The 23,932-nt window shown below is 37.7% G+C and overlaps 1 protein-coding gene across 1 annotated transcript in view; it reads right to left on the bottom strand.

Annotated features, from left to right (window-relative positions):
• Window positions 1-6,763: 6,763 nt before the first annotated feature.
• Window positions 6,764-23,932, bottom strand: part of LOC5567410 (shootin-1) — a 50,649-nt gene continuing 33,480 nt past the window's right edge. The window contains exon 7 of the mRNA XM_021854918.1: window positions 6,764-7,324. Within this exon, the coding sequence (XP_021710610.1) occupies window positions 7,029-7,324 (296 nt within the window). The 3' untranslated portion in view covers window positions 6,764-7,028. The remainder of the gene's footprint in view (window positions 7,325-23,932) is intronic.

The raw sequence follows: 23,932 nt of genomic DNA on the forward strand, positions 1-23,932 counted from the left end.
CTTTTCTTCTGCATCAAAGTTTTTGTTTTATGTATGAAACACAGTGGATAACATGTAGCAAACCAGCGAAGAATTCTGTATCTTGTGAACGCAACGCGTAATCCTTGAGAAGTATCTTATCTTGGGAAATGGAATTCGGCCGGGATAATAATGAAAAACGCACCGCGGTTTACAAAGCGAACTAAAACGTGTTTATACAGCAAAAACTACAACGGCTATAAACTTTTCACTTCGAACTGTCATCGTTCTCTTTCTCTCGCTTCGCACCTCATGGGTGCAACACTAGGGTTCCTAGTACCGGCCCTTTTTGACGAGTACTGGTTCTACGGTACTGTCACGCTCAGTACCGGTAATACCGGTAAAATACCGGTACTGGAAGATTTTTTGCGATAAATATAAAGCATACAGAATTGGACAAAAAACTTAAAACTTCTTTGAATTCGTCAATAAACACTAGGGTTTTGGTACCGGACCGATTATATTTTGGTACCGAAATACCGGTAGTGGAAAGCATTGACTACCGGTATTTTTGGTACTGATGACAAATCTAATAATTGATTCAAAAAATTTCTTCACAATAAATGGTAAGTAAGTTTGGTGAAGTTCGTTGATGTTAAATTTCTCAGGTCGATCAGGGAAATTTACATAAGGGAACGTCCAGAAATGACGCAGATTTATTTTGGCACATTTTTGACGCCCCCTCACCCATCGTAGCTTATTTTCCTACACTTAATACATGGTTTGTCACATAATAGTAGACAAAATAGTAGTAGTTTGTCACATAATAGTACTGGCTTATTCTAATTATCATTTTTTCATCATGGGGACGGACCTGGTGTAGTGGTTAGAACACTCGCCTCTCACGCCGAGGACCTGGGATCGAATCCCATCCCCGACATAGTCACTTATGACGTAAAAAGTTATAGTGACGACTTCCTTCGGAAGGGAAGTAAAAGCCGTTGGTCCCGAGATGAACTAGCCTAGGGCTAAAAATCTCGTTAATAAAGTCAAACCAACCAACCATTTTTTCATCATTAAGTAGATTTATCTCCGTACATAAAAACATTAGAAGCACGATCATTGTTTGCATCTTGTTTTCGATAAAAACATGTTTTGGAACATTAAAAAAACTGAGGGTGAAGTTATTGAAAGGAAATTATTCAGAAGATCCTTTTGTTTCCAACATGATTAACGAATTGTCAATTTTGGAATAAAAATAAAGCTACTGATGATGAATACCAAGCTTTCTAGACAACTTCGCACAAACATAAAGGAGGTTTCAGGGTATTGAAGCATTTGAAAGTGCGTAATTATGGCACAAAGACTGATAGAAATTGTTCTGATTAATTTGTATACTACAAGTCTTCACGAATGGGCAACAATTCAAGCAACATCCGAATGGACCCAGAAAGAGTTTTGTCCGTGTCTGAAAGTTTCGTTATAAAAATACGCACGCGTATTAAACATTGAACTTAAACACGCATTTTTTGCATTTTTAAATCTCACTTTATGAATTAAATTTTATGTAATTACATGAAAAAAGTCAATGAATTATTCATTTTGAACGATTTTCTGTACCAACTACAATATTACACTATACTTGTTTAGAAAATAGTCTACTGTGCAGGACCGCATTTACGAGGGGACAAAGAGTGCCATGGCCTCGGGCCGCCACATTTTAGGGGTCCCCACAAATTGTGACTAAAATATTTGTTATCGCATATTTCAGAACTATTACAAATCTATTAGGGGATACCAACTTTTTTATGACTCAAAGATTTGAAAATATTTAAAATTAGTCGAGATTTACACAAACTCGAATCGAACTTATGAAAAAAATATTCCAATTTCCATTAATGGGATTTAGTTGCCCTAACGCCATTTAAACACATTCAGAATGACACAAAAATAATGTGGGTCCAAAAAATAGTGTGTCATCCTTCTATACTCCTATTGTTGTGGATCAAAACAAATTCCATTATGCCAAAAATAATTATTTTTGACACCCACCCACCCCCATTAAACGATTTTTGTATGAATATTCTTCAAATTTTGTGTGGGCTGTTAGGTCCGAAGGACACCCATCCACCCTCTTCAACGTTATGAAATTTATGAATGAGCCCTTACAGAAATATGCGTACTTCTTAAAAGTTTATAAACTCTTTTGTTTATATTAGATTACGAATATCGATTCGGTGAACCTGTTTCTTGAATCGCAAAAATCATATCCATCGAGTAATTAAGAGATTAAAAATATGGCGGGCTTCGTGGCTGTGCGGTTAGTGTTACCAAGCATTTAGCCTAGCGTTGGGCGATTTTGAATCGATGTTCCTAAAATCGATGTTTTCATTCCGATTAATCGATATTTTGAATCAATTTTTGGGGCATCTGAAATCGGGTGAATCGATTTTCTTTATTCGATTGTTTAATTCGATTAACTTTGTTGAACTTGATGAATATTTCTTAACGAGGTGATGAAAAAGAAATTAATTTTTGAACTATCTTTAAAGTAGTAAATCTGTTCTATTGAATGTCAACGTTAAATTCAATTATCAAAAACAAAAAAAATACTTGCAATAAATTTTATCAAAAAATGTTTTGCGAAGAAGACCCCCACAAGAGTCTGGCCGTGGGGCCCCCATAGTAGGCACGACTTCCACTGATGATGCACCTCCGTATTTCACGGCTAACGTTATTGTCAGCCGTCAGCAAGAATCCAAGGTAGACGAACTCGTCGACCACCTCCCCGTCTATCATAACACTGCTACCTAGGCGAACCGTGTCGCGCTCAGCCCCACCAGTTAGCATGTCTTGGTCGCATTCACCACCAGCCCAACTTTCGCTGCCTTGCGTTTCAGGCGGGTATACAGGTCTGCCACCTTTGCAAATGTTCGGTCGACAATGTCCATATCCATATCCGCGAAGCAAACAAATTTACTGGACCTCGTGAAAATCGTATCCCGGCTGGCCCGGCTCTCTGCATAACACCTTCTAGCGCAATATTGAACAACAGGCACGAAAGTCCATCACTTTGTCGTAGTCGGTGGGATCCAAACGAACTGGAATGTTCGCCTGAAACTAGACTTTTCATTCCCGGGAACATTTCCCGGGAATTGAGGTTTCCCGGGATTCCCGTTTCCCGGGAAATGATTTTCAGTTTCCCGGGATTCCCGTATTTCCCGAGATTTCCATATTTCCCGGGTTGCTTTATAAACAAAAAGAATTTAGTATCTATTTTCAAACAAAAACCATCGCACAATTTACTTTTCCTATAATGCTAATCAATGAACTCACGACATCACTTGTTATATTTCGATGCTGATTTTTTGTTTTTCGTAATGAAATAGTTTTTCAATAAATGGATATCGTTTTTGACGAAAGAGTATATGCTATATAAAATAAAGGAATTTTCGAGGGATATTTTCTATGAATTGAGTGGGCTTATAAAGGTTTCATTAATGTAAGTAAGTTTTTTTTAAATAAAAACTCTAGCCTTTAATACAAAGCAAAATACTCATCAAAATATTTATATTTTTCCTTTAAAGTGTGGATCAAAGCTTTCGATGGATATTAAAAAGTTCTAATTTAATTAATTAATTGTTTCATGAAAAATAGTTTCTCTAAGTAGTGCTACTATAGGAACAATAGGTTTGCTATAGATGCAAGGGAGCTTAAATTATAAGCAAAACTATATTTCGATCATTTTTTTTTTAACGAAATCGAGTTGTGTATCAATGATACTTAGATAAATAGTTGCTGAACTTCATGTCAAAAAAAAATTTGCAACGAAAACGGCCGTAAAAAGCCACTAGTGCGATTACAGGGGACTGTCTACTAAGGAAACACCGACCCTACACGAAATACGAATAATTTAAAAAAAAAACTTCCACCAAATTTGCTTTATTTTCTCGTTTTTCAAAATTTCCCGGGATCCCGGGATTTCCCGGGAAATGTTAATTTTATTTCCCGTTTCCCGGGAAATCAAATCCCGGGAAATTTGAAAACTCTACCTGGAACCTTCCCGGGAAAGCTGTTCTCGTCCATGATTTTCCACAGCTCTACGCGGTCGATACCATCATATGCCGCCTTAAAATCGATGATGCGTTGCGATCTGGTATTCACGACATTTTTGGAGGATTCACCGTACAATAAAGATCTGATCCGTTTCGTCAACTGATAACTTCCCACGAACTCGTTTACTACAGGTGACAGACGACGGAAGATTATCTGGGATAATACTTTGTAGGCCGAATTTAGAATGGTGATCGCTCGAAAGTTCTCACAATCTAACTTATCGCCTTTCTTGCAGATGGGGCATTAGAGTGGTTCAAAAATCGTTTTTGCTCCACACCGCTCATTCGATTCTAGACCAAATTCTGATTGTCCTCCCAAAATTTGTGCTCATTCGGATGAAAACTGAGACTGCACAAGCCCTTTAAAGTTTATATGAGAATTACTATAAGAAAAGCAAGCAATTCATTTAATCGGTAATAATGTTTGCCCATGTGCTTTTGGAGATTAGAGTCACAAATTTTTCAGCAGTGCTCATTTAACTTCTGAACAGGCAACATTGCTGCACCTGGTGCGAAAGATAGCACGCACAAATCATGGCTACTATGTTTTACTGCATATATCCAGTGATGCCTGCAGAACAGCCCAATAATTATAGCCAAAGTTTTACAACTAATTCAGAAATCAATAACTAATTACCGGGGCGTCCGATTTAAAAAGGGTCTTCGGCAAAGTTGTAGCTGATTATTGTATCTCACAGAACCAACATAATTCTAATCCCCAAGAGCACATTGGCAACCACTATGACCGATTGAATGAATTGCTTGCTTTTCCCATAGTAATTCCCATACAAACTTTAAAAGGCTTGTGCAGTCTCAGCTTTCATCCAAATGAGCTCAAATTTTGGGAGGACACTCAGAATTTGGTATAGAATCGAATGAGCGGTGTGGAGCAAAACCGATTTTTTGAACCACTCTAATGGGGCATATTACCCCTTCCTTCCACTCTTTGGTTAGCGGTTTTGTTTTCCAGATTGTGCCTATCAGCCGGTGCAGACAAATGGCTCAGGACCCATCTTTATGAGTTCAGCCCATTAATACCAATACCAGAACCAGTGAATCAATTGTCACCCAACACGCAGCAACAAAGACATTGGCATCTTCTATTCTTGTTGCAACAATTTCATTCCGTAACATCAGTTTATCATCACTTGAACAGAATATGACAATGATCGTTGACCACGTGCGCATCGATTTTGTGGGCTTCGCATTGCAATTCTCGAGAACTTTCTCCGTGTTGGTAAACATTGAAACATTATCGAACAGCATCCATAAAACAAATTTGGTTTTGTGTTTGAAATAACTGATTAATCGCGAGTTGAAAAGGTTGCAACAATGTTGCGCTCTGTGATTGTCATTACAATTTTGCTTTTGATTGTATCCTTATCCACAACAGTTGGGACAAACGGTTGTGAGCGAGCTTGCTTTGTTGTTTGTTTTTCGTCTGTTTTGATGACAATTTGATTCACTGACCAGAAACATCCTGTTCTTGAGCTGGTGAATGGCATCCTTAACCTCCCTCAAACTGGGGGCTGGTTGGTTTTAATCTCCCTCAGTACTAACGAAGGTATTTCCTCCATTATCCCGTCCTTCATTGCCGGTGCTCTCAGCGCCATTCAGGTGTTCGTCAAAGTGCTGCTTCCACCTTTCGATCACCTTACGCTCGTCCGTCAAAATGCTCCCATCTTTATCCCTGCACATCTCGGCTCGCGACACGAAGTCGTTCGGGATGCGTTGAGATTCTGAAAGAACTTCCGTGTTTCTTGAGACCGGCAAAGCATACGCCACTGAGGCCTTAAGTGTTCGTAATATGAATCTAAACGGTACTGGATGAATACTGTTGTTTTGCCAATCATGACAAAAAGCTTTCCATAGAGCTCATTTCAAATTTTTAGTACATTTACCGTTTTGATTTATATTACACACTTAAGACATCATTGAAGAACGCATGAGAAAGTATATAAAATAATTTTCAAGATTTCTTGGCGTGGTTTCGGTTTTCGGGTTTCTTAGTAAAACAATTGTTTTGATTAAAGCCGACGTTCCGAGCACTTATTTGCTCATCTTCAGGAGAAAAACGTTAATTACTTGCCCCGATGAGCGAATCTGGGTAATGAAAATCAAATTGGGTTATATTTCCATATGCATTTTGATGAGTCTGGAAAGCATGTGCAAGTTTCGTTAAGGAAAACAAAAACAAACTGTGTATGATGAGGGCATGCGAGTGTTCGTGTGTTCAAATGTCACTAAGCTGTATTGGTGGAGTTGTTATCTGATTTGGAAGCTTATTCAAATTAGCGGTGACTAAAAAGAGCAGCAGCTACACGCAAACAGATTTTGGTGCAGTTCTTAATTTTACCATAGTGGTTTCTGCGCTCTTGTACATACACGTTACATGTCACCAACACTACTTAAAGATTGCTGGTTGAAAATATAAACAAAGATCAGCTGTTCCCAGTAAAATCAAAGGCAGTATTTTCAACCAGCAAATTTGCCCACGTGTTCGTGACACTGCTCGGCGAAAGCTCAATGGATTCATAAGTTTCTACAATAAAACTTATTTCAGTGTATGAGCGAACGACCGTGTTGCCAGATATTAGGGATAAAGAGGAATTCCCAGAGGTTCATGTAGACAACTAGTGGGGAAATAAGGAGGCTTCTCATATTCTTTTCCATAACATTCGATTGAATGATACTGACAAATCCTTTGTATTATTCTATAAATTTGTTATAATCTATTAATAAAATTAGCTAATCAATAAAGTATTTCAAAATAATCAACTTAATTATATATTAATTAAAACAAATGCAATGTTTAGTTGAATCACGTGTTCGTATAAGTAATTCGTTAACTGTTCCAAAGATCAGGAATGCCGGTAATCACTACTTGAGTTTGCTACCTCTGCTTTCGGGAGCACCGTTTCGTTTTATCACATCCAAGCACATTTCTTCCAAGCTTCACACAGCATCATCAAATGGCACTAAATCCATCTCGACCAGCACTTTAGACTGTCGATTTCGTCGCTTCATCCGGTCGAGAATTTCGTACATTTCACGAAGTGCGGGGTTCTGAGCTGCCATTTGGCTGTAGGTTTGCTGGCTTCGACGGCTTTTGCTGCTATCGTTGCTGGAATTGGCAGTGGAGCTGGAACTACCGGTATCCTGATTGCTGTCCATTTCTTTTAGTACATTCGGTTTACGACGACGTAACGTTACCCGACCTTTCTTGATGTCGTCTATGACGGAATCTAGACCTGAAACGAAGACAGAGAAAGAGATGTTGCACGTGAACAGGATGCGACATGGATTGGGTGGTTGTCCTGGATAAGGATGAATGTTTCGAGGATGTAAGAATATGCAACATGGTGGCGCGGCGTGAGTGCATCAATGAATGGTGCGATGAATCACGCGATTAATGTTAATTTCGAATGCGGAATGAGTGCTTACTGAGTGACAAAGTCAGTTTTTTTTGTTGAAGAAATATCCTCAGATGAAAGGAACAGACGATAATGAAAATATACTGAAGTGCGTAACTCTCTAGCGATGTAAATTGATTGTAGGCAGGACAAGAATAGCCGTTCTGAGATACGGCGAAGGCCGGGCTAAACGGTGTCTGAAGTAATCACAGATCACAGCGGGACCGAGTCACAACAAGTGATGGGAAGTCGACTAGATACCATGGCATGGGTGGGGGTGATTTCAAAAGTAGCTAACCGGAAGCACTCCACTTCAATCTGCTGCCAGGCAAGGATGCTTCTTTCTGGCGTGTAGATACTCAGTTCATGTTCAACTTTGGCGCGATTCACATCGGAGTTATGATTTAAAAGAGAAAAATGTTTGCTTCCTACCTGTTGCTTCCAATAGTTTCGTTAGAAAGGTGTTTTGGCCAAATCGTTTGCAAATCAATGTTATGTGTCGGTTGATTTGGGTTAATTATAATTCGAAACATATAATGATCATTCCAGTGTTATTCGGATGGCTGTTTTAAAATATCTCAAAGTTAATGCAGTACAGAATAACATTTTCGTTTCGACGGATGGTGGCCAAAAAAGTCAATAATTTGGCGCCAAATTGTAAAGGATTTCTCTTCGCTATGCTTCGATCGGCTGCTGATGGTAAATGGTTAAATGAGAAGGGGAAATGGAAAACAAATTCGATTATCGTTCGCCGAAAGTGAGTGCGTTGTGAATTTCGATAACCGTGATGCTTTCCATGGCATTTTTTCACGTTGTTAGTTCACTGTGTATCGCAGCAACGATGACAGGTTATTTAAAATAGAATTTACTTGTGCCATTGTGATGTGTGCTGCTCAGACGGAAAGAAGATTAGAAAGTGAAATGGGAATTAGCCCTGTGTACATAGATAGTTGAGAAAAGTGATATTTATTTTAGATAATCTGTAGTGATCGGAATATGAAGCAACTACCATCAAATAAGGTTACCGTGATACTACAATGCATATGTTATAATTGAGCATTATCAACTGATACTTGATCAAATCGGGTCATATATAAATTGATAATTCTCAATTATAACATGTGTGCTGTTAAAATGACAACTTCGGCAAACGAAAGCTCTCAGTTAATAACTGTGGAAGTTCTCTTTGAACACTCAGATGAAGAGCAGGATCTTTACCAGTGGGGACGTAATGTCAAATTGAAGTACAAGAGTTGCATCTACTTAAAGGTAAGGCGCACTGCGTCCAGTTTCTAGTTTACTCGTTTTGAAGATATTAGACGATCTATAAATAAACCGAACTGAAAATGTAACTCAGTGTTTACAGCGAGGACAATACTTTTCAGTAATGCTACCGTAATAGACCCGTGCCTTCGATTTTTCGTTGGACCCGTAAGCAAAAGCTAGCGGTGGTAATCCTTCTTCGACACCGTCTTGGAAAAAAAAATCTTATGTGGTCACGTCTTCTATCGTTCAATCTCTAAGCATGGTTGCAAACATAAACAAAAAGAAGGGTGAATCTCTGAATTCACAACTTTCTTTAAAAAAAAGTAAGTTTTAAAACTGTCACTAAAACTTTTACAAAATTGGAAGACAGGACGTTTCTCCGAAATGCGCATTTTCTTCCAAAGGTGAAATGGTCAATGTTGATAATTACATCAAAATGAGCAATCAGTTCGATGCTCTAGACAAATTTTCCGAACACCAAATCGAAGCAGCCTCTAGCCCAGGCTCTTTGATTCAAGTGAGGAAGCAAAGAGTGCCGCCTATCGTGGTCAGTTGTTCCGAATTTGGGGGATTTAGGCAGGAGATCTTGAACTCCATTAGGGGAATCAAGGTTTCCTTCCAAATCGCAAAGAAAGGAGACTGTCGCGTTTTTCCGGAAACTCTTAAAGATCGCGAACTTCTTCTCAAACATCTTGAAGAGAAGTAGCACAATTTTTTTACTTATGTCGACAAAACTGAACGTTTGTTCAAAGTCGTCTTGAAAGGTCTCTCAAGCGACTATAAGTCACCTGAAGAGATCAAAAATGGAATAAATGATTTACTTGGATTTTCCCCAGTCCAAGTAATCATTATGAAAAAGAGAACCCAATCTGGCATTGTTCGGAAAGGGCTTTTTCAAGAATATTATTTAGTTCACTTCTGCTAAAGAGATCTAAATAATATTAAAGCTTTAGAAAAAGCTAGACTTATGTTCGATGTCCGTGTGACATGGTAACATTTCCAGAAAACTGGAGGAAATTTTCAGAACCCCACTCAGTGCCGTCGATGTCAAAAGTGGGGTCATGGTACACAAAATTGTCGCATGGATGCTAAATGCATGATTTGCGGAGGTTCTTCTCACGCCAAGGACGTCTGTCCAGTGAAGGAAGATACCGATAAGTTCATATACGCCAATTGCGGGGGCAATCATATGTCCATTTTTTGGGTTTGCCCTTCGCGTAGGCGAGTCGTCGAGACTCGTGCCAGGCAGATGAACACTAATGTCCGTTATGATAGCGGTCGTTTCCAGAATTTCTCTGGTAGAGTATCGAACAATGCTCATTTTTCAGTTAACGATCGCTTGATTAAGTATCATACCCTACAGGAAGATTATATATGCACTCAAGTCGCTCTACTGCTCTTTAGTTCGTAGTATTTTAGAGTAGTTTGTGTGTGGTCACCGCATCACACGACACAAATCGTCCGGTTGGAGAGAGTCCAGCGAAGTTTTATTCGATATGCTCTTCGTCAACTGCAATGGTCTGATCCCGTAAACCTGCCAGAATACCCAGCCCGCTGTAGACTGATAGATATCGAGACACTTGCTTCCAGACGCAACAATTTACAGCGACTTTTCGTATTCGACCTTTTAAAGGGGAACTTAGATTGTTCATCGTTTCTCGACAATGTTCCATTCTACGCACCCAATCGCCATTTGCGAGAACGGGACTTGCTACTCATCAGGCGGCATAGAACGTCTTATGGATTCAACAACCCGCTGTCCAAGTGCCTTCGTCTGTTTAATAGTGTTAGTGCTTTGTTCGATTTTAATGTGTCTAAGTATGTTTTTAAGAATAGGATTAAGGATTTAGATTAAGAAACAGTCTGTGGGATTTCAATAATTCGAGATAGTGACAAACAAATAAATAAATAAATAATCAATAACAGTTTTAAGCCGTCGGGTAGCCATTCGAATCTTTTAATTTAGAATGTATCTACCCAAGGAAAATCCTTTGCCGATATCGTTGCAGGTAATTTAAACGCCTCCCCTTAACATACTATGAGTTCCCGTTTTTTTGTCTTTATTAACGAGATTTTTAACAGTTCCCGTTCTAATTGTTTAAAATCAAATGAAAAAAAAACCCTGCCGCTACAGGAAAATTTTACTCCACCACTTCGTCTAATTTTCTAATTGAGCAATTCAATTTAATGATTGATGCAATGTTCAAAGCCACCACTATGACTGAAGCAGTCCAGGTTGGTGTGAAATTTACTTATCAAATTGTTATTGGATTACGTTTTTCTAATGAATCCAATAAATAATAATTGAAAAGTTTTTAATTGGAATCCTCGTTCTTTGAATGGTAAAGAGGATGAGCTGTTTAATTTTCTTACAGCTAATAACATCCATATAGCAGTTATTATTGACACGTATTTAAAACCTGGAACCAAACTTAAAAAAGATCCTAACTTTTTTGTTTATCGTAATGATCGACTTGATGGGGCATGTGAGGGAGTTGCAATCATCATTCTTGGGCGTATAAAATATCAACTGTTTTCGTCATTTGAAACTAAAGTTTTTGAAATTTTAGGTGTTTCTGTTGAAACACAGCTTGGTAAATATACTTTCATAGCTGCCTATTCGCCTTTTCAATGCTCTGGACAGCAAGTTAGTTTGCTCCAAACTGACTAGCGAAAATTGACTCGCAATAAGTCTAATTTGTTTTGTCATTGGTGACTTTAATACCAAACATCGGTCATGGAATAATTCTCAAAGGAATTCCAACGGCAAAATTTTATTTAATGAGTGCTCTTCAGGATATTTCTCAATTCAATACCCTGATAGCCCTACATGTTTTCCTCTTCTAGAAATCCATCTACGATTGATTTGGTCTTAACCGACTCTAGTCATCTTTGATGTCAACATTTCTTTACAACCAAAACTTGATATTGACAATGCTCTTGAAACTTTAACAAATTCCATTGTTGAAGCCAGAAGCATTGCAATTCCAAAATTTGAATCCGTGATTATAGACGATGATCTTTAAACTCTTGATCCGTCTTAAAAACGTGAGGAGCAGACAATTTCAACGCACTCGCGATTTTGCTATGAAAATTATATGGATTTGCATAAAGAAATCAAAAACCGTTTTTCACGATAAAGAAACAAAAATGTTGAAAATAATATTTCTCGATTGGACCCTGGCTCTAAGCCCTGTTGAAAATTATCTAAATTTTTGAAAAATAAAAAACTCAGAAGCCAATACTGTTATTGAAAGAGGAAAACAAATTATTAATAATGGAGTTTTCTACATCCTCATCAAGAAACTTCCAGAAAGTAGCTTATTGTTGATATATTTAACAAATGTTTTCAATTAGAATATTTTCCTGACAAATGGAAAAATTCTAAGGTTGTACCAAGTTTAAAACCAGACAAAAATCCTGCAGAAGCTTCTAGCTATCGCCCAATCAGTTTGCTTTCCTCCATCAGTAAACTTTTTGAGAAGGTCATTTTGAACAGAATGATGGCTCACATCAACGAAAATTCAAATTTTGCCAATGAACAGTTTGGTTTCCGCCATGGACATTCGACCACACATCTACTTTTACGTATAACAAACTTGATTCGTTCCAACAAATCTGAAGGCTATTCTACTGGCTATTCTCTCCTAGACATAGAAAAAGCATTCGACAGTGTCTGGCATGAAGGTCTGACCGTAATAAAAAAAAAATCCAACATACATTGTTAGAATGATTCAAAGTTATCTGTAAAATCGTACACTTCAGGTTAATTATCAGAACTCCAGGTCTGAAAGACTTCCTGTAAGAGCTGGTGTTCCTCAAGGCAGTATTTTGGGACCAATATTACACAATATTTTCACATCTCACTTACCTGAGTTACCTCAGGGATGTCAAAAATCCTTGTTTGCGGATGACACATGCCTCTCCGCCAGTGAATCAATTGTCACCCAACACGCAGCAACAAAGACATTGTCATCTCCTATTCTTGTTGTAATAATTTTATTCCGCAACATCCGTTTATCACTACTTGAACAGAATATGACAAAGATCGATCGCCACGTGCGCAGCTGTTTTCTGGGCTTCGCATTGCAATTTTCGAAAACATTCTACGTGTTGGTAAACATCGACACATTATCGAACAGAATCCATAAAATAAATTTGCTTTTATGTTTATAATAACTGATAAATCGCAAGTTGAAAAGGTTGCAACAATGTTGCCTGCTGTGATTGTCATGACAATTTTGCTTTTGATTGTATCCTTATCCACAACAGTTGGAACAAACGGTTGTGAGCAAGCTTGCTTTGTTGTTTGTTTTTCGTCTGTTTTGATGACAATTTGATTCACTGCTCTCCGCCAAAGGAAGAAGTCTGCGTGTCATCTGAAGTCGATTAAAAACAAATTTTTAGGTATTTTTTCTTCATACTTGCAAAAATGGAAGATTTCTCCTAATGCTTCCAAAACTCAACTAATGATATTCCCACATAAACCAAAAGCTCTTTATTTGAAACCTTCAAGTAGACATGTTGTCACGATGAGAGGGGTTCCAATAAATTGGTCAGATTGAATTTAAGTATCTAGGGCTCATGCTAGATAAGAATTTATATATCCAAAACCACATTGTTATAATACCAGGAAGAGAGCTCTGTAGAGGATTCAAAATAATATTTTGAAAATGATTCTGAAACTCCCTCCCTGGTATACTGCCGTGAATCGCAAGTCACTCCCATCCGCATTTTCGCAAAATTGAGTTGAGTTCAGTTTTCAACATATCTTCAAATGCTCTTTCAGCTGCCCTAATGAGATAATAAGATTTATTCGGAAAAAGTAGGAAAAAATAGCAAGTCAAATTGTCCCATAAGGAAAAGTAATCGCATGTCAATCCCACTACAGACTTCCGAACCATGTAACACAAAAATGAACCATGTTTTGATCATCTTTATATTTTTCTCAGAAAGACATCGTAGTTAAAAGCAATTTGTGTAAGTTTCATTAAGATTTGAACATGATCCAATCCTCTGGAATTTTTTGAATATTCGTATGGAAAACGAGCATTTCTTTCCGGGCGTGCCAAATGGTGTTTGTATAGTGAGAATGCGGATTGAAAAAACTTTGCCTTCATGCATTGTGATCGAAAATCACAGCAGCATCATCAACTTCCCAAACAATCAGTCGGCTCGTGTCGATGCAAAGCCGCAAGCTCAAAAACCTCCAATCGATGCTAATGGGCAAACAAAAACCGACAAGCAGCACGTTCGCCGCGATGCCATTGTTCCATCATCGACCGATTCTGACCGGTCAAACACAAGCGTAGCAGAATCAGATGACGTTGACGGGAAGACTGAGAAGGAACAAAATGATCCTCAATACGAAAGCGAAACAACGGAGCTCGAATCTGGAAAGCGGCGGTTGTCAACTGGAGCGGTTGAAAGAGTTGAAAATGAATCGAAGCGTACCTGCAACCAGAGTGAACCCGGTACAGAGTGGAGAGTTCACAACACTAGGTCGAGAAAAAACAAAAAGTGTGATGTATAGTTCTGTAAATATGTAATGTTAATTGAATACAAATGAATTTTAAATGACATGAATGCACCATAGCGGTGTAAAGTGTCACTAATAAAGAAAAAAATAGCAATGTTCTATTGCCACGATAAATGCGTTAAATATCTAGGTTATGTTAGGTTACGTTAATTGAAAGCGTTTTTTTTCTTTATAAGCAGGTGATGTCAACTCATCTGCAAACATTCTGAACTGCTATGGCAAATGAAATGTAATATGTTGTTAACAAAATGTTAATAAAAGCTTATTTTAGTTTTACCAAATTAGGATGATAGTTTTTTATTCTAACACAGAACACCTAGATATAAAAAAATGTTATGTTTGGAATGATTCTAAAAAACACCAAGATTTTTTGACGCCTAGGCTACATTTTATCTTGTCTTGGTGCGTTTTTTTAAACTTCAAATTATATGTGATTTTTGTGTCAATATCTTTCACTCAAATTTGCCTATATTTCTCAAAAAGTAGGGTAGTTAAAGTTAAAAATGAGTTAAAAGAGATTTGGGGATGAAATTTCCAACTTTGTTTTAAATTTTAACCGTCCGCATAAATTGCATAAATTTAAACGTTTCCGCTCAATTGGAAGCGAATTTTAGAACCTAATTATTTTATTCAATGGATGTTTGTTGAGCAGGATACATCAGATTACTAGAATAATTTTATGATATGGTATAAAACAGGCATTGTGGTTGTGGTTACGGTTTGCTTGTACGGTTATTACCGTTGGTTGTCTATCCCCATTCCCACTGGCATCTGTTGTAATGGCGCCAACAGTGACAATTTTCACACTCACTTTAGCATTTAAAGCAACGCAGAAGAATCGGGCTTTTCCATTTGCCCATGAAAGAAAAACCTAATTACAGTAATAGTTGAAAAGGCACTTTCGTTTGCACACAGGAGCTACAGGCTCGTCACTCTCGTCTCCCAGTCAGATGTAGGTACTCGGAATCAACGTCTGATCATCAGACTATGATGGCCTTGGTTGATGTTGGTACCGGATGAATGCTACAGCCGGAAACTGAGCATATACATAATAGCAAAAGAGGGGATGAAAACAGACGGGGAAATATGGCAACAGGTTTCCCTTTGGAAGCGCGTTGCGTAGTGCACCTACAGTTATGGACAATACATATCCAGTTTTTGCGATTTTTTATAGAAATGATCCACTTGGGAAAGTTAGATCTGAGTTATTTATGGACCGATTTGAATGAAATTTTCACTGCACTTCAGACATAACTTGAAACTTAAAGGGTGTCCACGATGAAACTGCCACACACAAAATTGATTCGCAAATTTCGAATTTTCATCCGATTGCCATCAAATTTTCAGGGATTGAAAAATAACTATTAAACTTCATTTTACCATATTACTCGTATTTTATTTACAGTCCATACGCAAATGCCCGCACCTTGGTCTTAATCCCGGCCATAAGATTCTACACAACTTGTGAAACAACCATTTTTTGCATGTAAACCCATATTTTTTTCAGTTCCTCGACTGTCTTCACTACCTTAGGTCGTTTAAGAAAGTGCTGCTTCATAATCGCCCAGTATTTCTCGATGGGGCGGAGCTCCGGAGTGTTGGGAGGGTTGAACATTTTCGGCACGAAATTGACCGTATTGTCCGCATACCACTTCAGCACGTCCTTGGAGTAGTGGCATGAGGCCAAATCCGGCCAGAAGATTGTTGGGACGTTGTGGGCCTTCAGGAGAAGAAGCAGCCGCTTCTGGAGGCACTCTTTCGTGTACACCTGTCCGTTCATCGTGTCCTGGGTCACGGAAGGTGCACTCCGCTTCCCGCACGTGTAGATGGCTTGCCAAACCAGGAATTTCTTCGCAAATTTGGACATCTTCTGAGTGCGGACATGCTCCGGAACGCTGAACTTATCCTTGGCCGTGAAAAACAGGTTGCCTGAGATCTGTTTGAAGTCGGCCTTCACATATGTTTCATCGTTCATGATGCAGCATGATTTTTTTTTTTTTTTTTTTTTTTTTTTTTTTTTTTTTTTTTTTTTTTTTTTTTTTTTTTTTTTTTTTTTTTTTAATTTCTTTATTAGTATCATTCCAAACATTACATTCATTTCTTATATCTAGGTGTTCTGTGTTATTTGACAACACTATCATCCTAATTTGGTAAAACAAATTTAAGATTTAATTAACATTTTGTTAACAACATATTACATTTCATTTGCCGTAGCAGTTCAGTTTTTTTTTTTTTTTTTTTTTTACAGGTGAGTTGATTTCACCTGCTTATAAGAGAAAAAAAAATGTTTTTAATATACTTAACCTAACTTAACCTAAACATATAACGCATTAATCGTGGCAATAGAAGATTGTAACGATTTTTGCCTGAAATTATTAATGATTGTATTTGACATTTGTTCCAATGTTTCAACATTGGATATTCTATGTAACTCATTGGTATTATACCAGGGAGGAAGCCTCAGAATCATTTTCAAAATTTTATTTTGAATTCTCTGCAGAGCTTTCTTCCTGGTATTACAACAGCTAGTCCATATTGGTACAGCATACAACATGGCTGGCCTGAAAATTTGTTTGAATATCAAAAGCTTGTTCTTAAGACAAAGTTTTGATTTTCTATTAATAAGGGGATAGAGACATTTTACATATTTATTACATTTGGCTTGAATGCCCTCAATGTGATTTTTGAGAGTTAAATTCTTATCTAGCATGAGCCCTAGATACTTAACTTCATCTGACCAATTTATTGGAACCCCTCTCATCGTGACAACATGTCTACTTGAAGGTTTCAAATAAAGAGCTTTTGGTTTATGTGGGAATATTATTAGTTGAGTTTTGGAAGCATTAGGAGAAATCTTCCATTTTTGCAAGTATGAAGAAAAAATATCCAAACTTTTTTGCAATCGACTACAGATGACACGCAGGCTTCGTCCTTTGGCGGAGAGGCCTGTGTCATCCGCAAACAAAGATTTTTGACATCCCTGAGGTAGCGCAGGTAAGTCAGATGTGAAAATATTGTATAATATTGGTCCCAAAATGCTGCCTTGAGGAACACCAGCTCTTACAGGAAGTCTTTCAGATCTGGAGTTCTGATAATTAACCTGAAGTGTACGATTTGACAGATAACTTTGAATTATTCTAACAATGTATGATGGAAAATTAAAGTTTTTTAATTTTACAATCAAACCTTCATGCCAAACACTGTCGAATGCTTTTTCTATGTCTAGAAGAGCAAGACCAGTAGAATAGCCTTCAGATTTGTTGGAACGGATCAAATTTGTTACACGTAAAAGTTGATGAGTGGTCGAATGTCCATGGCGGAATCCGAACTGTTCATTGGCAAAAATTGAATTTTCGTTGATGTGGGCCATCATTCTGTTCAAAATAACCTTTTCAAAAAGTTTACTGATGGAGGAAAGCAAGCTGATTGGACGATAGCTAGAAGCTTCTGCAGGATTTTTGTCTGGTTTTAAAATTGGAACAACCTTAGCATTTTTCCATTTGTCAGGAAAATATGCTAATTGAAAACATTTGTTAAATATATCAACTAAAAATGATAAGCTACTTTCTGGAAGTTTCTTGATGAGGATGTAGAAAATTCCATCATCGCCAGGAGCTTTCATGTTTTTGAATTTTTTAATAATAGTTCTCACTTCTTCCAAATCAGTCTCCCAGGCATTTTCGAAAACGTTCTCTTGATTGAGAATATTTTCGAACTCCTGAGTAACTTCATTTTCAATTGGACTAGTAAGTCCTAAATTAAAATTGTGCGCACTTTCAAACTGCATAGCAAGTTTTTGAGCTTTTTCGCAATTAGTTAGTAATAATTTGTTTTCCTCTTTCAATGCCGGTATTGGCTTCTGAGGTTTTTTCAAGATTTTCGATAATTTCCAAAAGGGCTTAGAGCCAGGGTCCAATTGAGAAATTTTATTTTCAAAATTTTTGTTTCTTAATTGAGCAAAACGTTTCTTGATTTCTTTCTGCAAATCCTGCCATATAATTTTCATAGCAGGATCGCGAGTGCGTTGAAATTGCCTTCTCCTCACGTTTTTAAGACGGATCAAGAGTTTAAGATCATCGTCTATAATCACGGATTCAAATTTTACTTCACATTTTGGAATTGCAATGCTCCGGGCTTCAACAATGGAATTTGTTAAAGTTTCAAGAGCATTGTCAATATCAAGTTTAGTTTCTAAAGAAATGTTAACATCAAGATTGGAGTCAACATACGTTTTATATATATTCCAGTTGGCTCGTAAATAATTGAAAGTGGAGCTGATAGGATTGAGAATCGCTTCTTGGGATATGTGAAATGTGACAGGGACATGATCAGAATCAAAATCAGCATGAGTAATCAGTTGGCTACAAAGATGACTAGAGTCGGTTAAGACCAAATCAATCGTAGATGGATTTCTAGAAGAGGAAAAACATGTGGGGCTATCAGGGTATTGAATTGAGAAATATCCTGAAGAGCACTCATCAAATAAAATTCTGCCGTTGGAATTACTTTGAGAATTATTCCATGACCGATGTTTGGCATTAAAGTCACCAATGACAAAAAATTTTGACTTATTGCGAGTCAATTTACGCAAGTCAGTTTGGAGAAAATTAACTTGCTGCCCAGAGCATTGAAAAGGCAAATAGGCAGCTATGAAAGTATATTTACCAAACTGTGTTTCAACAGAAACACCTAAAGTTTCAAAAACTTTAGTTTCAAATGATGAAAACAGTTGATGTTTTATACGCCTATGAATGATGATTGCAACTCCCCCACATGCCCCATCAAGTCGATCATTACGATAAACAAAAAAGTTAGGATCTCTTTTGAGTTTAGATCCAGGTTTTAAATACGTTTCGGTAATAACTGCTATATGCACGTTATTAACCGTAAGAAAATTAAACAGCTCGTCCTCTTTACCATTCAGAGAACGAGCATTCCAATTTAAAATATTTAAATTATTATTTGGATCCATTAGAAAAACGTAATCCAATAACTATTTGATTTGTAAATTTTACACCTACTTGGACTGCTTCAGTCATAGTGGTGGCTTTGAACATTGCATCAATCATTAGATTCAATTGTTCAGTTAGAAAATTAAAATCAGAGGCAGACATGTCATGTGATTTCCCATTGGAATTTCCGGTAGACGAAGAAGCGGAGTTACCTGTGGCGGTAGGGTTTTTTCCATTTGATTTGAAACAAGTAGAATGGGTACCCATGGATCGAACAGGGGAGGAGTTCAAATTTCCTGCTACGATATCGGCAAAGGATTTACCGTGGGTAGATACATTCGAAATAGAAAGATTCGAACGGCTACCCGACGGATTAAAATTAGTTTGTGAATGAGCATGATTATGATCTTCCTGATGGGTATGATTCATGATCAAGCGATCGTTAACTGAAAAATGAGCATTGTTCGATACTCTACCAGGCAAATTCCGGAAACGACCGTTATCGTAACGGATATTATCTTTCATCTGCCTGGCACGAGCCTCAATGACCTTTTTGCGTGAAGGACAATTCCAAAAATTGGACTTATGGTTAGCCCCGCAATTACAACATATGAATTTGGTGGTATCTTCCTTCACTGGACAGACGTCTTTGGCGTGAGAAGAACCTCCGCAAATCATGCATTTAGCATCCATGCGACAATTTTTTGTACCATGACCCCACTTTTGGCACCGACGGCACTGAGTGGGGTTCTGGTAATTTCCTCCAGGTTTCTGGAAATGTTCCCATGTCACACGGACATCAAATAAAAGTTTTGCTTTTTCTAAAGCTTTAATATTATTTAGTTCTTTTTTGTTAAAGTGAACTAAATAAAATTCTTGAGAAAGCCCTTTCCGAACAATGCCAGATTGGGTTCTCTTTTTCATAACGATTACTTGGACTGGGGAAAATCCAAGTAAATCATTTATTCCATTTTTGATCTCTTCAGGTGATTTATAGTCACTTGAGAGACCTTTCAAGACAACTTTGAACAAACGTTCAGTTTTGTCGTCATAAGTAAAAAATTTGTGCTTCTTCTCTTCAAGATGTTTGAGAAGAAGCTCACGATCTTTAAGAGTTTCCGGCAAAACGCGACAGTCTCCTTTCTTTGCGATTTGGAAGGAAACCTTGATTCCCCTAATGGAGTTCAAGATCTCCTGCCTAAATCCCGCAAATTCGGAACAATTGACCACGATAGGCGGCACTCTTTGCTTCCTCACTTGAATCAAAGAGCCTGGGCTAGAGGCTGCTTCGATTTGGTGTTCGGAAAATTTGTCTAGAGCATCGAACTGATTGCTCATTTCGATACAATTATTCATTTCACCCTTGGAAGAAAGTTCGCACTCCGGGGAAGCGTCCTTTCTTCCATTCTTGCCACGTGTAGTGACAGTTTTAAAACCCACTTTTTTGGAAGGAAGTAGTGAATTCAGAGATTCACCCTTCCTTTTGTTTGTTGTTGATACCATGTTTAATTAATAAACGAAAGAAGACGTGACCTTCGAAAGGTTTTTTCCCAAGACGGTGTCCAAGAAGGATTACCACCGCTAGCTTTCGCCAACGGGTCCAACGAAAAATCGAAGGCACGGGTCCAAACAAGGATCGTAAAGGGATCAATAGTAGAAAAAATAGTACTGAAAAGTACTGTTTTAGTAGCACTGAAAAGTACCGTTTTTAATTTTAGCACTGAAAAGTACTGTTTTTGTAGCACTGAAAAGTACTGTTTTATTGCTTTAGGTAGTTTTTAAGAAAACTTCCAAGAGCAGAGAGAATTCGTGTACGCACAGCACGAAGGTACGATGCGCACTGATGCAGCATGATGTTGAGGTACAACTTCCTGCCACGGGTTTTGGCAAACTTGTTCTGCTTCTCGTCGCGATTAGGGACCTTTTGTACCTTGAACGTTCGAAGCCCAGCCTTAGTTTTGGCCTTCTGGACAAAACTTCGGCTTAGGTGCAGGTTCTTAGCCACATCCCGAACGGAGGCGTTCGGGTTTCGGTTGAAGGCCCCAACAACGCGGTTGTGAGTTTTGATGTTGTACGGAATACTTTTTCCTTCACTTCTGGGCTTCCGATCGGTGGTCAATCGTTCCTCGAACCGCTTAATCACTCGCGACACCGTGGAATTGGCGATTCCTAACGTTTTAGCGATGGAACGATGCGAAAGATCCTTGTTCTCGTGATGAATGCGCAAGATTTTGATAAAAGTTAATTTATAGTAATTTTAACAATTCACATAACTAAAAGCATTGGAGAAATAGCTTCATGATACCTTCAGCAAAGTTGAAGATTTAGGCGAGACAAATTCAAATTCATTCAAATCGGTCCATAAATAACTGAGATCTAGTCTTTCAATGTTTATAATATTATTTGAATCGAAAAAGCTGCAAATGTATTGTTCTTCCTTAGCCAAGTGGCTAGAGTCCGCGGCTACAAAGCAAAGCCACGCTGAAAGTGTCTGGGTTCGATTCCCGGTCGGTCCAGGATCTTTTCGTAATGGAAATTTCCTTGACTTCCCTGGGCATAAAGTATCATCGTACCTGCTACACAATTACGAATGCGAAAATGGCAAGCTTTGTCAAAGAAAGCTCTCAGAGAATAACTGTGGAAATGCTCATAAGAACACTAAGCTGTGAAGAAGGCTCTGTCCCAATGAGGACGTTAATGCCAAGAAGAAGAAGAATAAGAAGTATTATCCGGTACTGTGTTACGTATGTGTTATGGAATCTAAACCAGTTTGATTCTGTTACAATGTCTGTGCTGGAAACCCATCAGATGTTTTGAATTGGCTCTTCAATGGTATCGAAACAAAATATTATTACATTTTTGTTTTGGATTTTACATAGATAGCCTTACATTAGTATATGTGTTCAGAAGGGAATCAAGTGTCACCTAACTTTTTTAAAAGCTTCATAAGGCATGTCATTGAGAAATAGTAGTTTACGGGACAAGTTGCAGAATGATGATTTTTACAGCACGAGTCGTAAATTAATCCTACGAGGCTTGCCGAGTAGGATAATTACGACGAGTGCTGTAAAAAACATCATTCAGCATCGAGTTACGTACAACATTTTTTGCAATTTCGTAGAAGACCACTTGAGGGTATCAGAAATAATATTGTAATGCATTTACCATCATTTTACAACTTCTGAAAAACTGTTGTGTAATGATTCATTACGCAACTCAAAACAGTTCCGTAATGAGAAAGCGTTACGTAATGAATCATAACAGCACTGGTTTCAGTTACGTAATGATTATTCCCGCACTGCATACTTCAGTGCAGGAAAGTAGGCCGTTTTATGACAGATTGGCGTGATGAAAATCAGCCTATTACGATAAGAAATTGCAAAAAAGAAATTTGGAGTACTTTTAATACAACCATCTTGTAATGGAGTGCGCTTTGGAAACACTAGCAAGCAGTTTCGTTTTTCACCGCCGGAGTGAATGTTTGTTTGTTTTTCGGTTTCCGCATTATTCTGAGCAGTGTGGAGTGCTTCGTGTAAGCACAAACATTTGTGTTTTAATAGCATCTGAGCATTTTTTTCTTGCATGAGAAGCAAACGTGTTATTTTCCTCGCGTTTCCAGAGTGATTGCTTTCTCTGTTAGTCTGTATGCGTTAAGGCTAAGTAGCCCGTCATTAGTTTTGGCATCAATGATGACTTTTCAGCTTGCATTTCAAAGTGATAAAACTCAGTCTTGATAGTTTATATTGACTTGGAAATGTATCACTTTACGCGCTACCATGCATCAAGTATGCTGATACTTTTTCAACTGTGTCAGTGCAAAACCAACTAATTTTCTTTGATTTGAAATCGTGAGATGAATTAGCAACAATCATCAACGACGCGTACAAATTTCAATGACGGCCTACTTCGCCTTAAGTGAAGCTGAAAGTGTATTGTGGCTGTTTAGTCATGGATGAAAGATCAATTGGGGAGCTCGTGTCATGCGTTTATTTCAAATCTGTAAAATATGTATGACTGCAAATTCAATCTTGAAACGATGGGACGTAGAGATGATTATTTATGTTTTACATTTTTTTTTAAAACACCCATTTCCTTTTACCTTTATTTTTGTAATTGAAAAAAAAAAAAACACATTTTATGATTCGACACTTATTTACTTCATACAATTAACTTTGAATGATTCACCACTGTAAGTGTCAGCACAAGACTATTATGTGATGGTTCGGCTAATCAAGTTATTTTATTTTTTCATATGAGTTAACTAACATAACACATGCCTTCGTCCTGACAGCTGTAGTAATGTTGGATTTATCTGTTTTATCAAAAAAGTTTGAATGTGTGATGAACTACTTCAAGTGACGAAATTATTTTCTTCTACTTGGGAATTTCTCATATCAATATTATATTTATAAGTATGTTTATTCCTCACAAATAATTGTTTATCACGGTCTTATCACTTATCAAAGTGAATCCTGTGATCAAACCCTCCGCATTAACATACAACCCTCCCAGCACGGTTTACATTATTAATAAGGTTATATATTGCTGTTTGCATTTGAGATGCAAATTTTGACTAAACGTCCTCCAAATGCGGTAAAACAAAAGAATCAAAGGACACCTAGCAACGTTTTCCAAAATCACCGCCGACCTAGCAAGAAAAATCTATCTTTGACATCGCATTTCTTGTAG

Source organism: Aedes aegypti, chromosome 1 (assembly GCF_002204515.2).
Source record: "Aedes aegypti strain LVP_AGWG chromosome 1, AaegL5.0 Primary Assembly, whole genome shotgun sequence".
Taxonomy (NCBI): domain Eukaryota; kingdom Metazoa; phylum Arthropoda; class Insecta; order Diptera; family Culicidae; genus Aedes; species Aedes aegypti.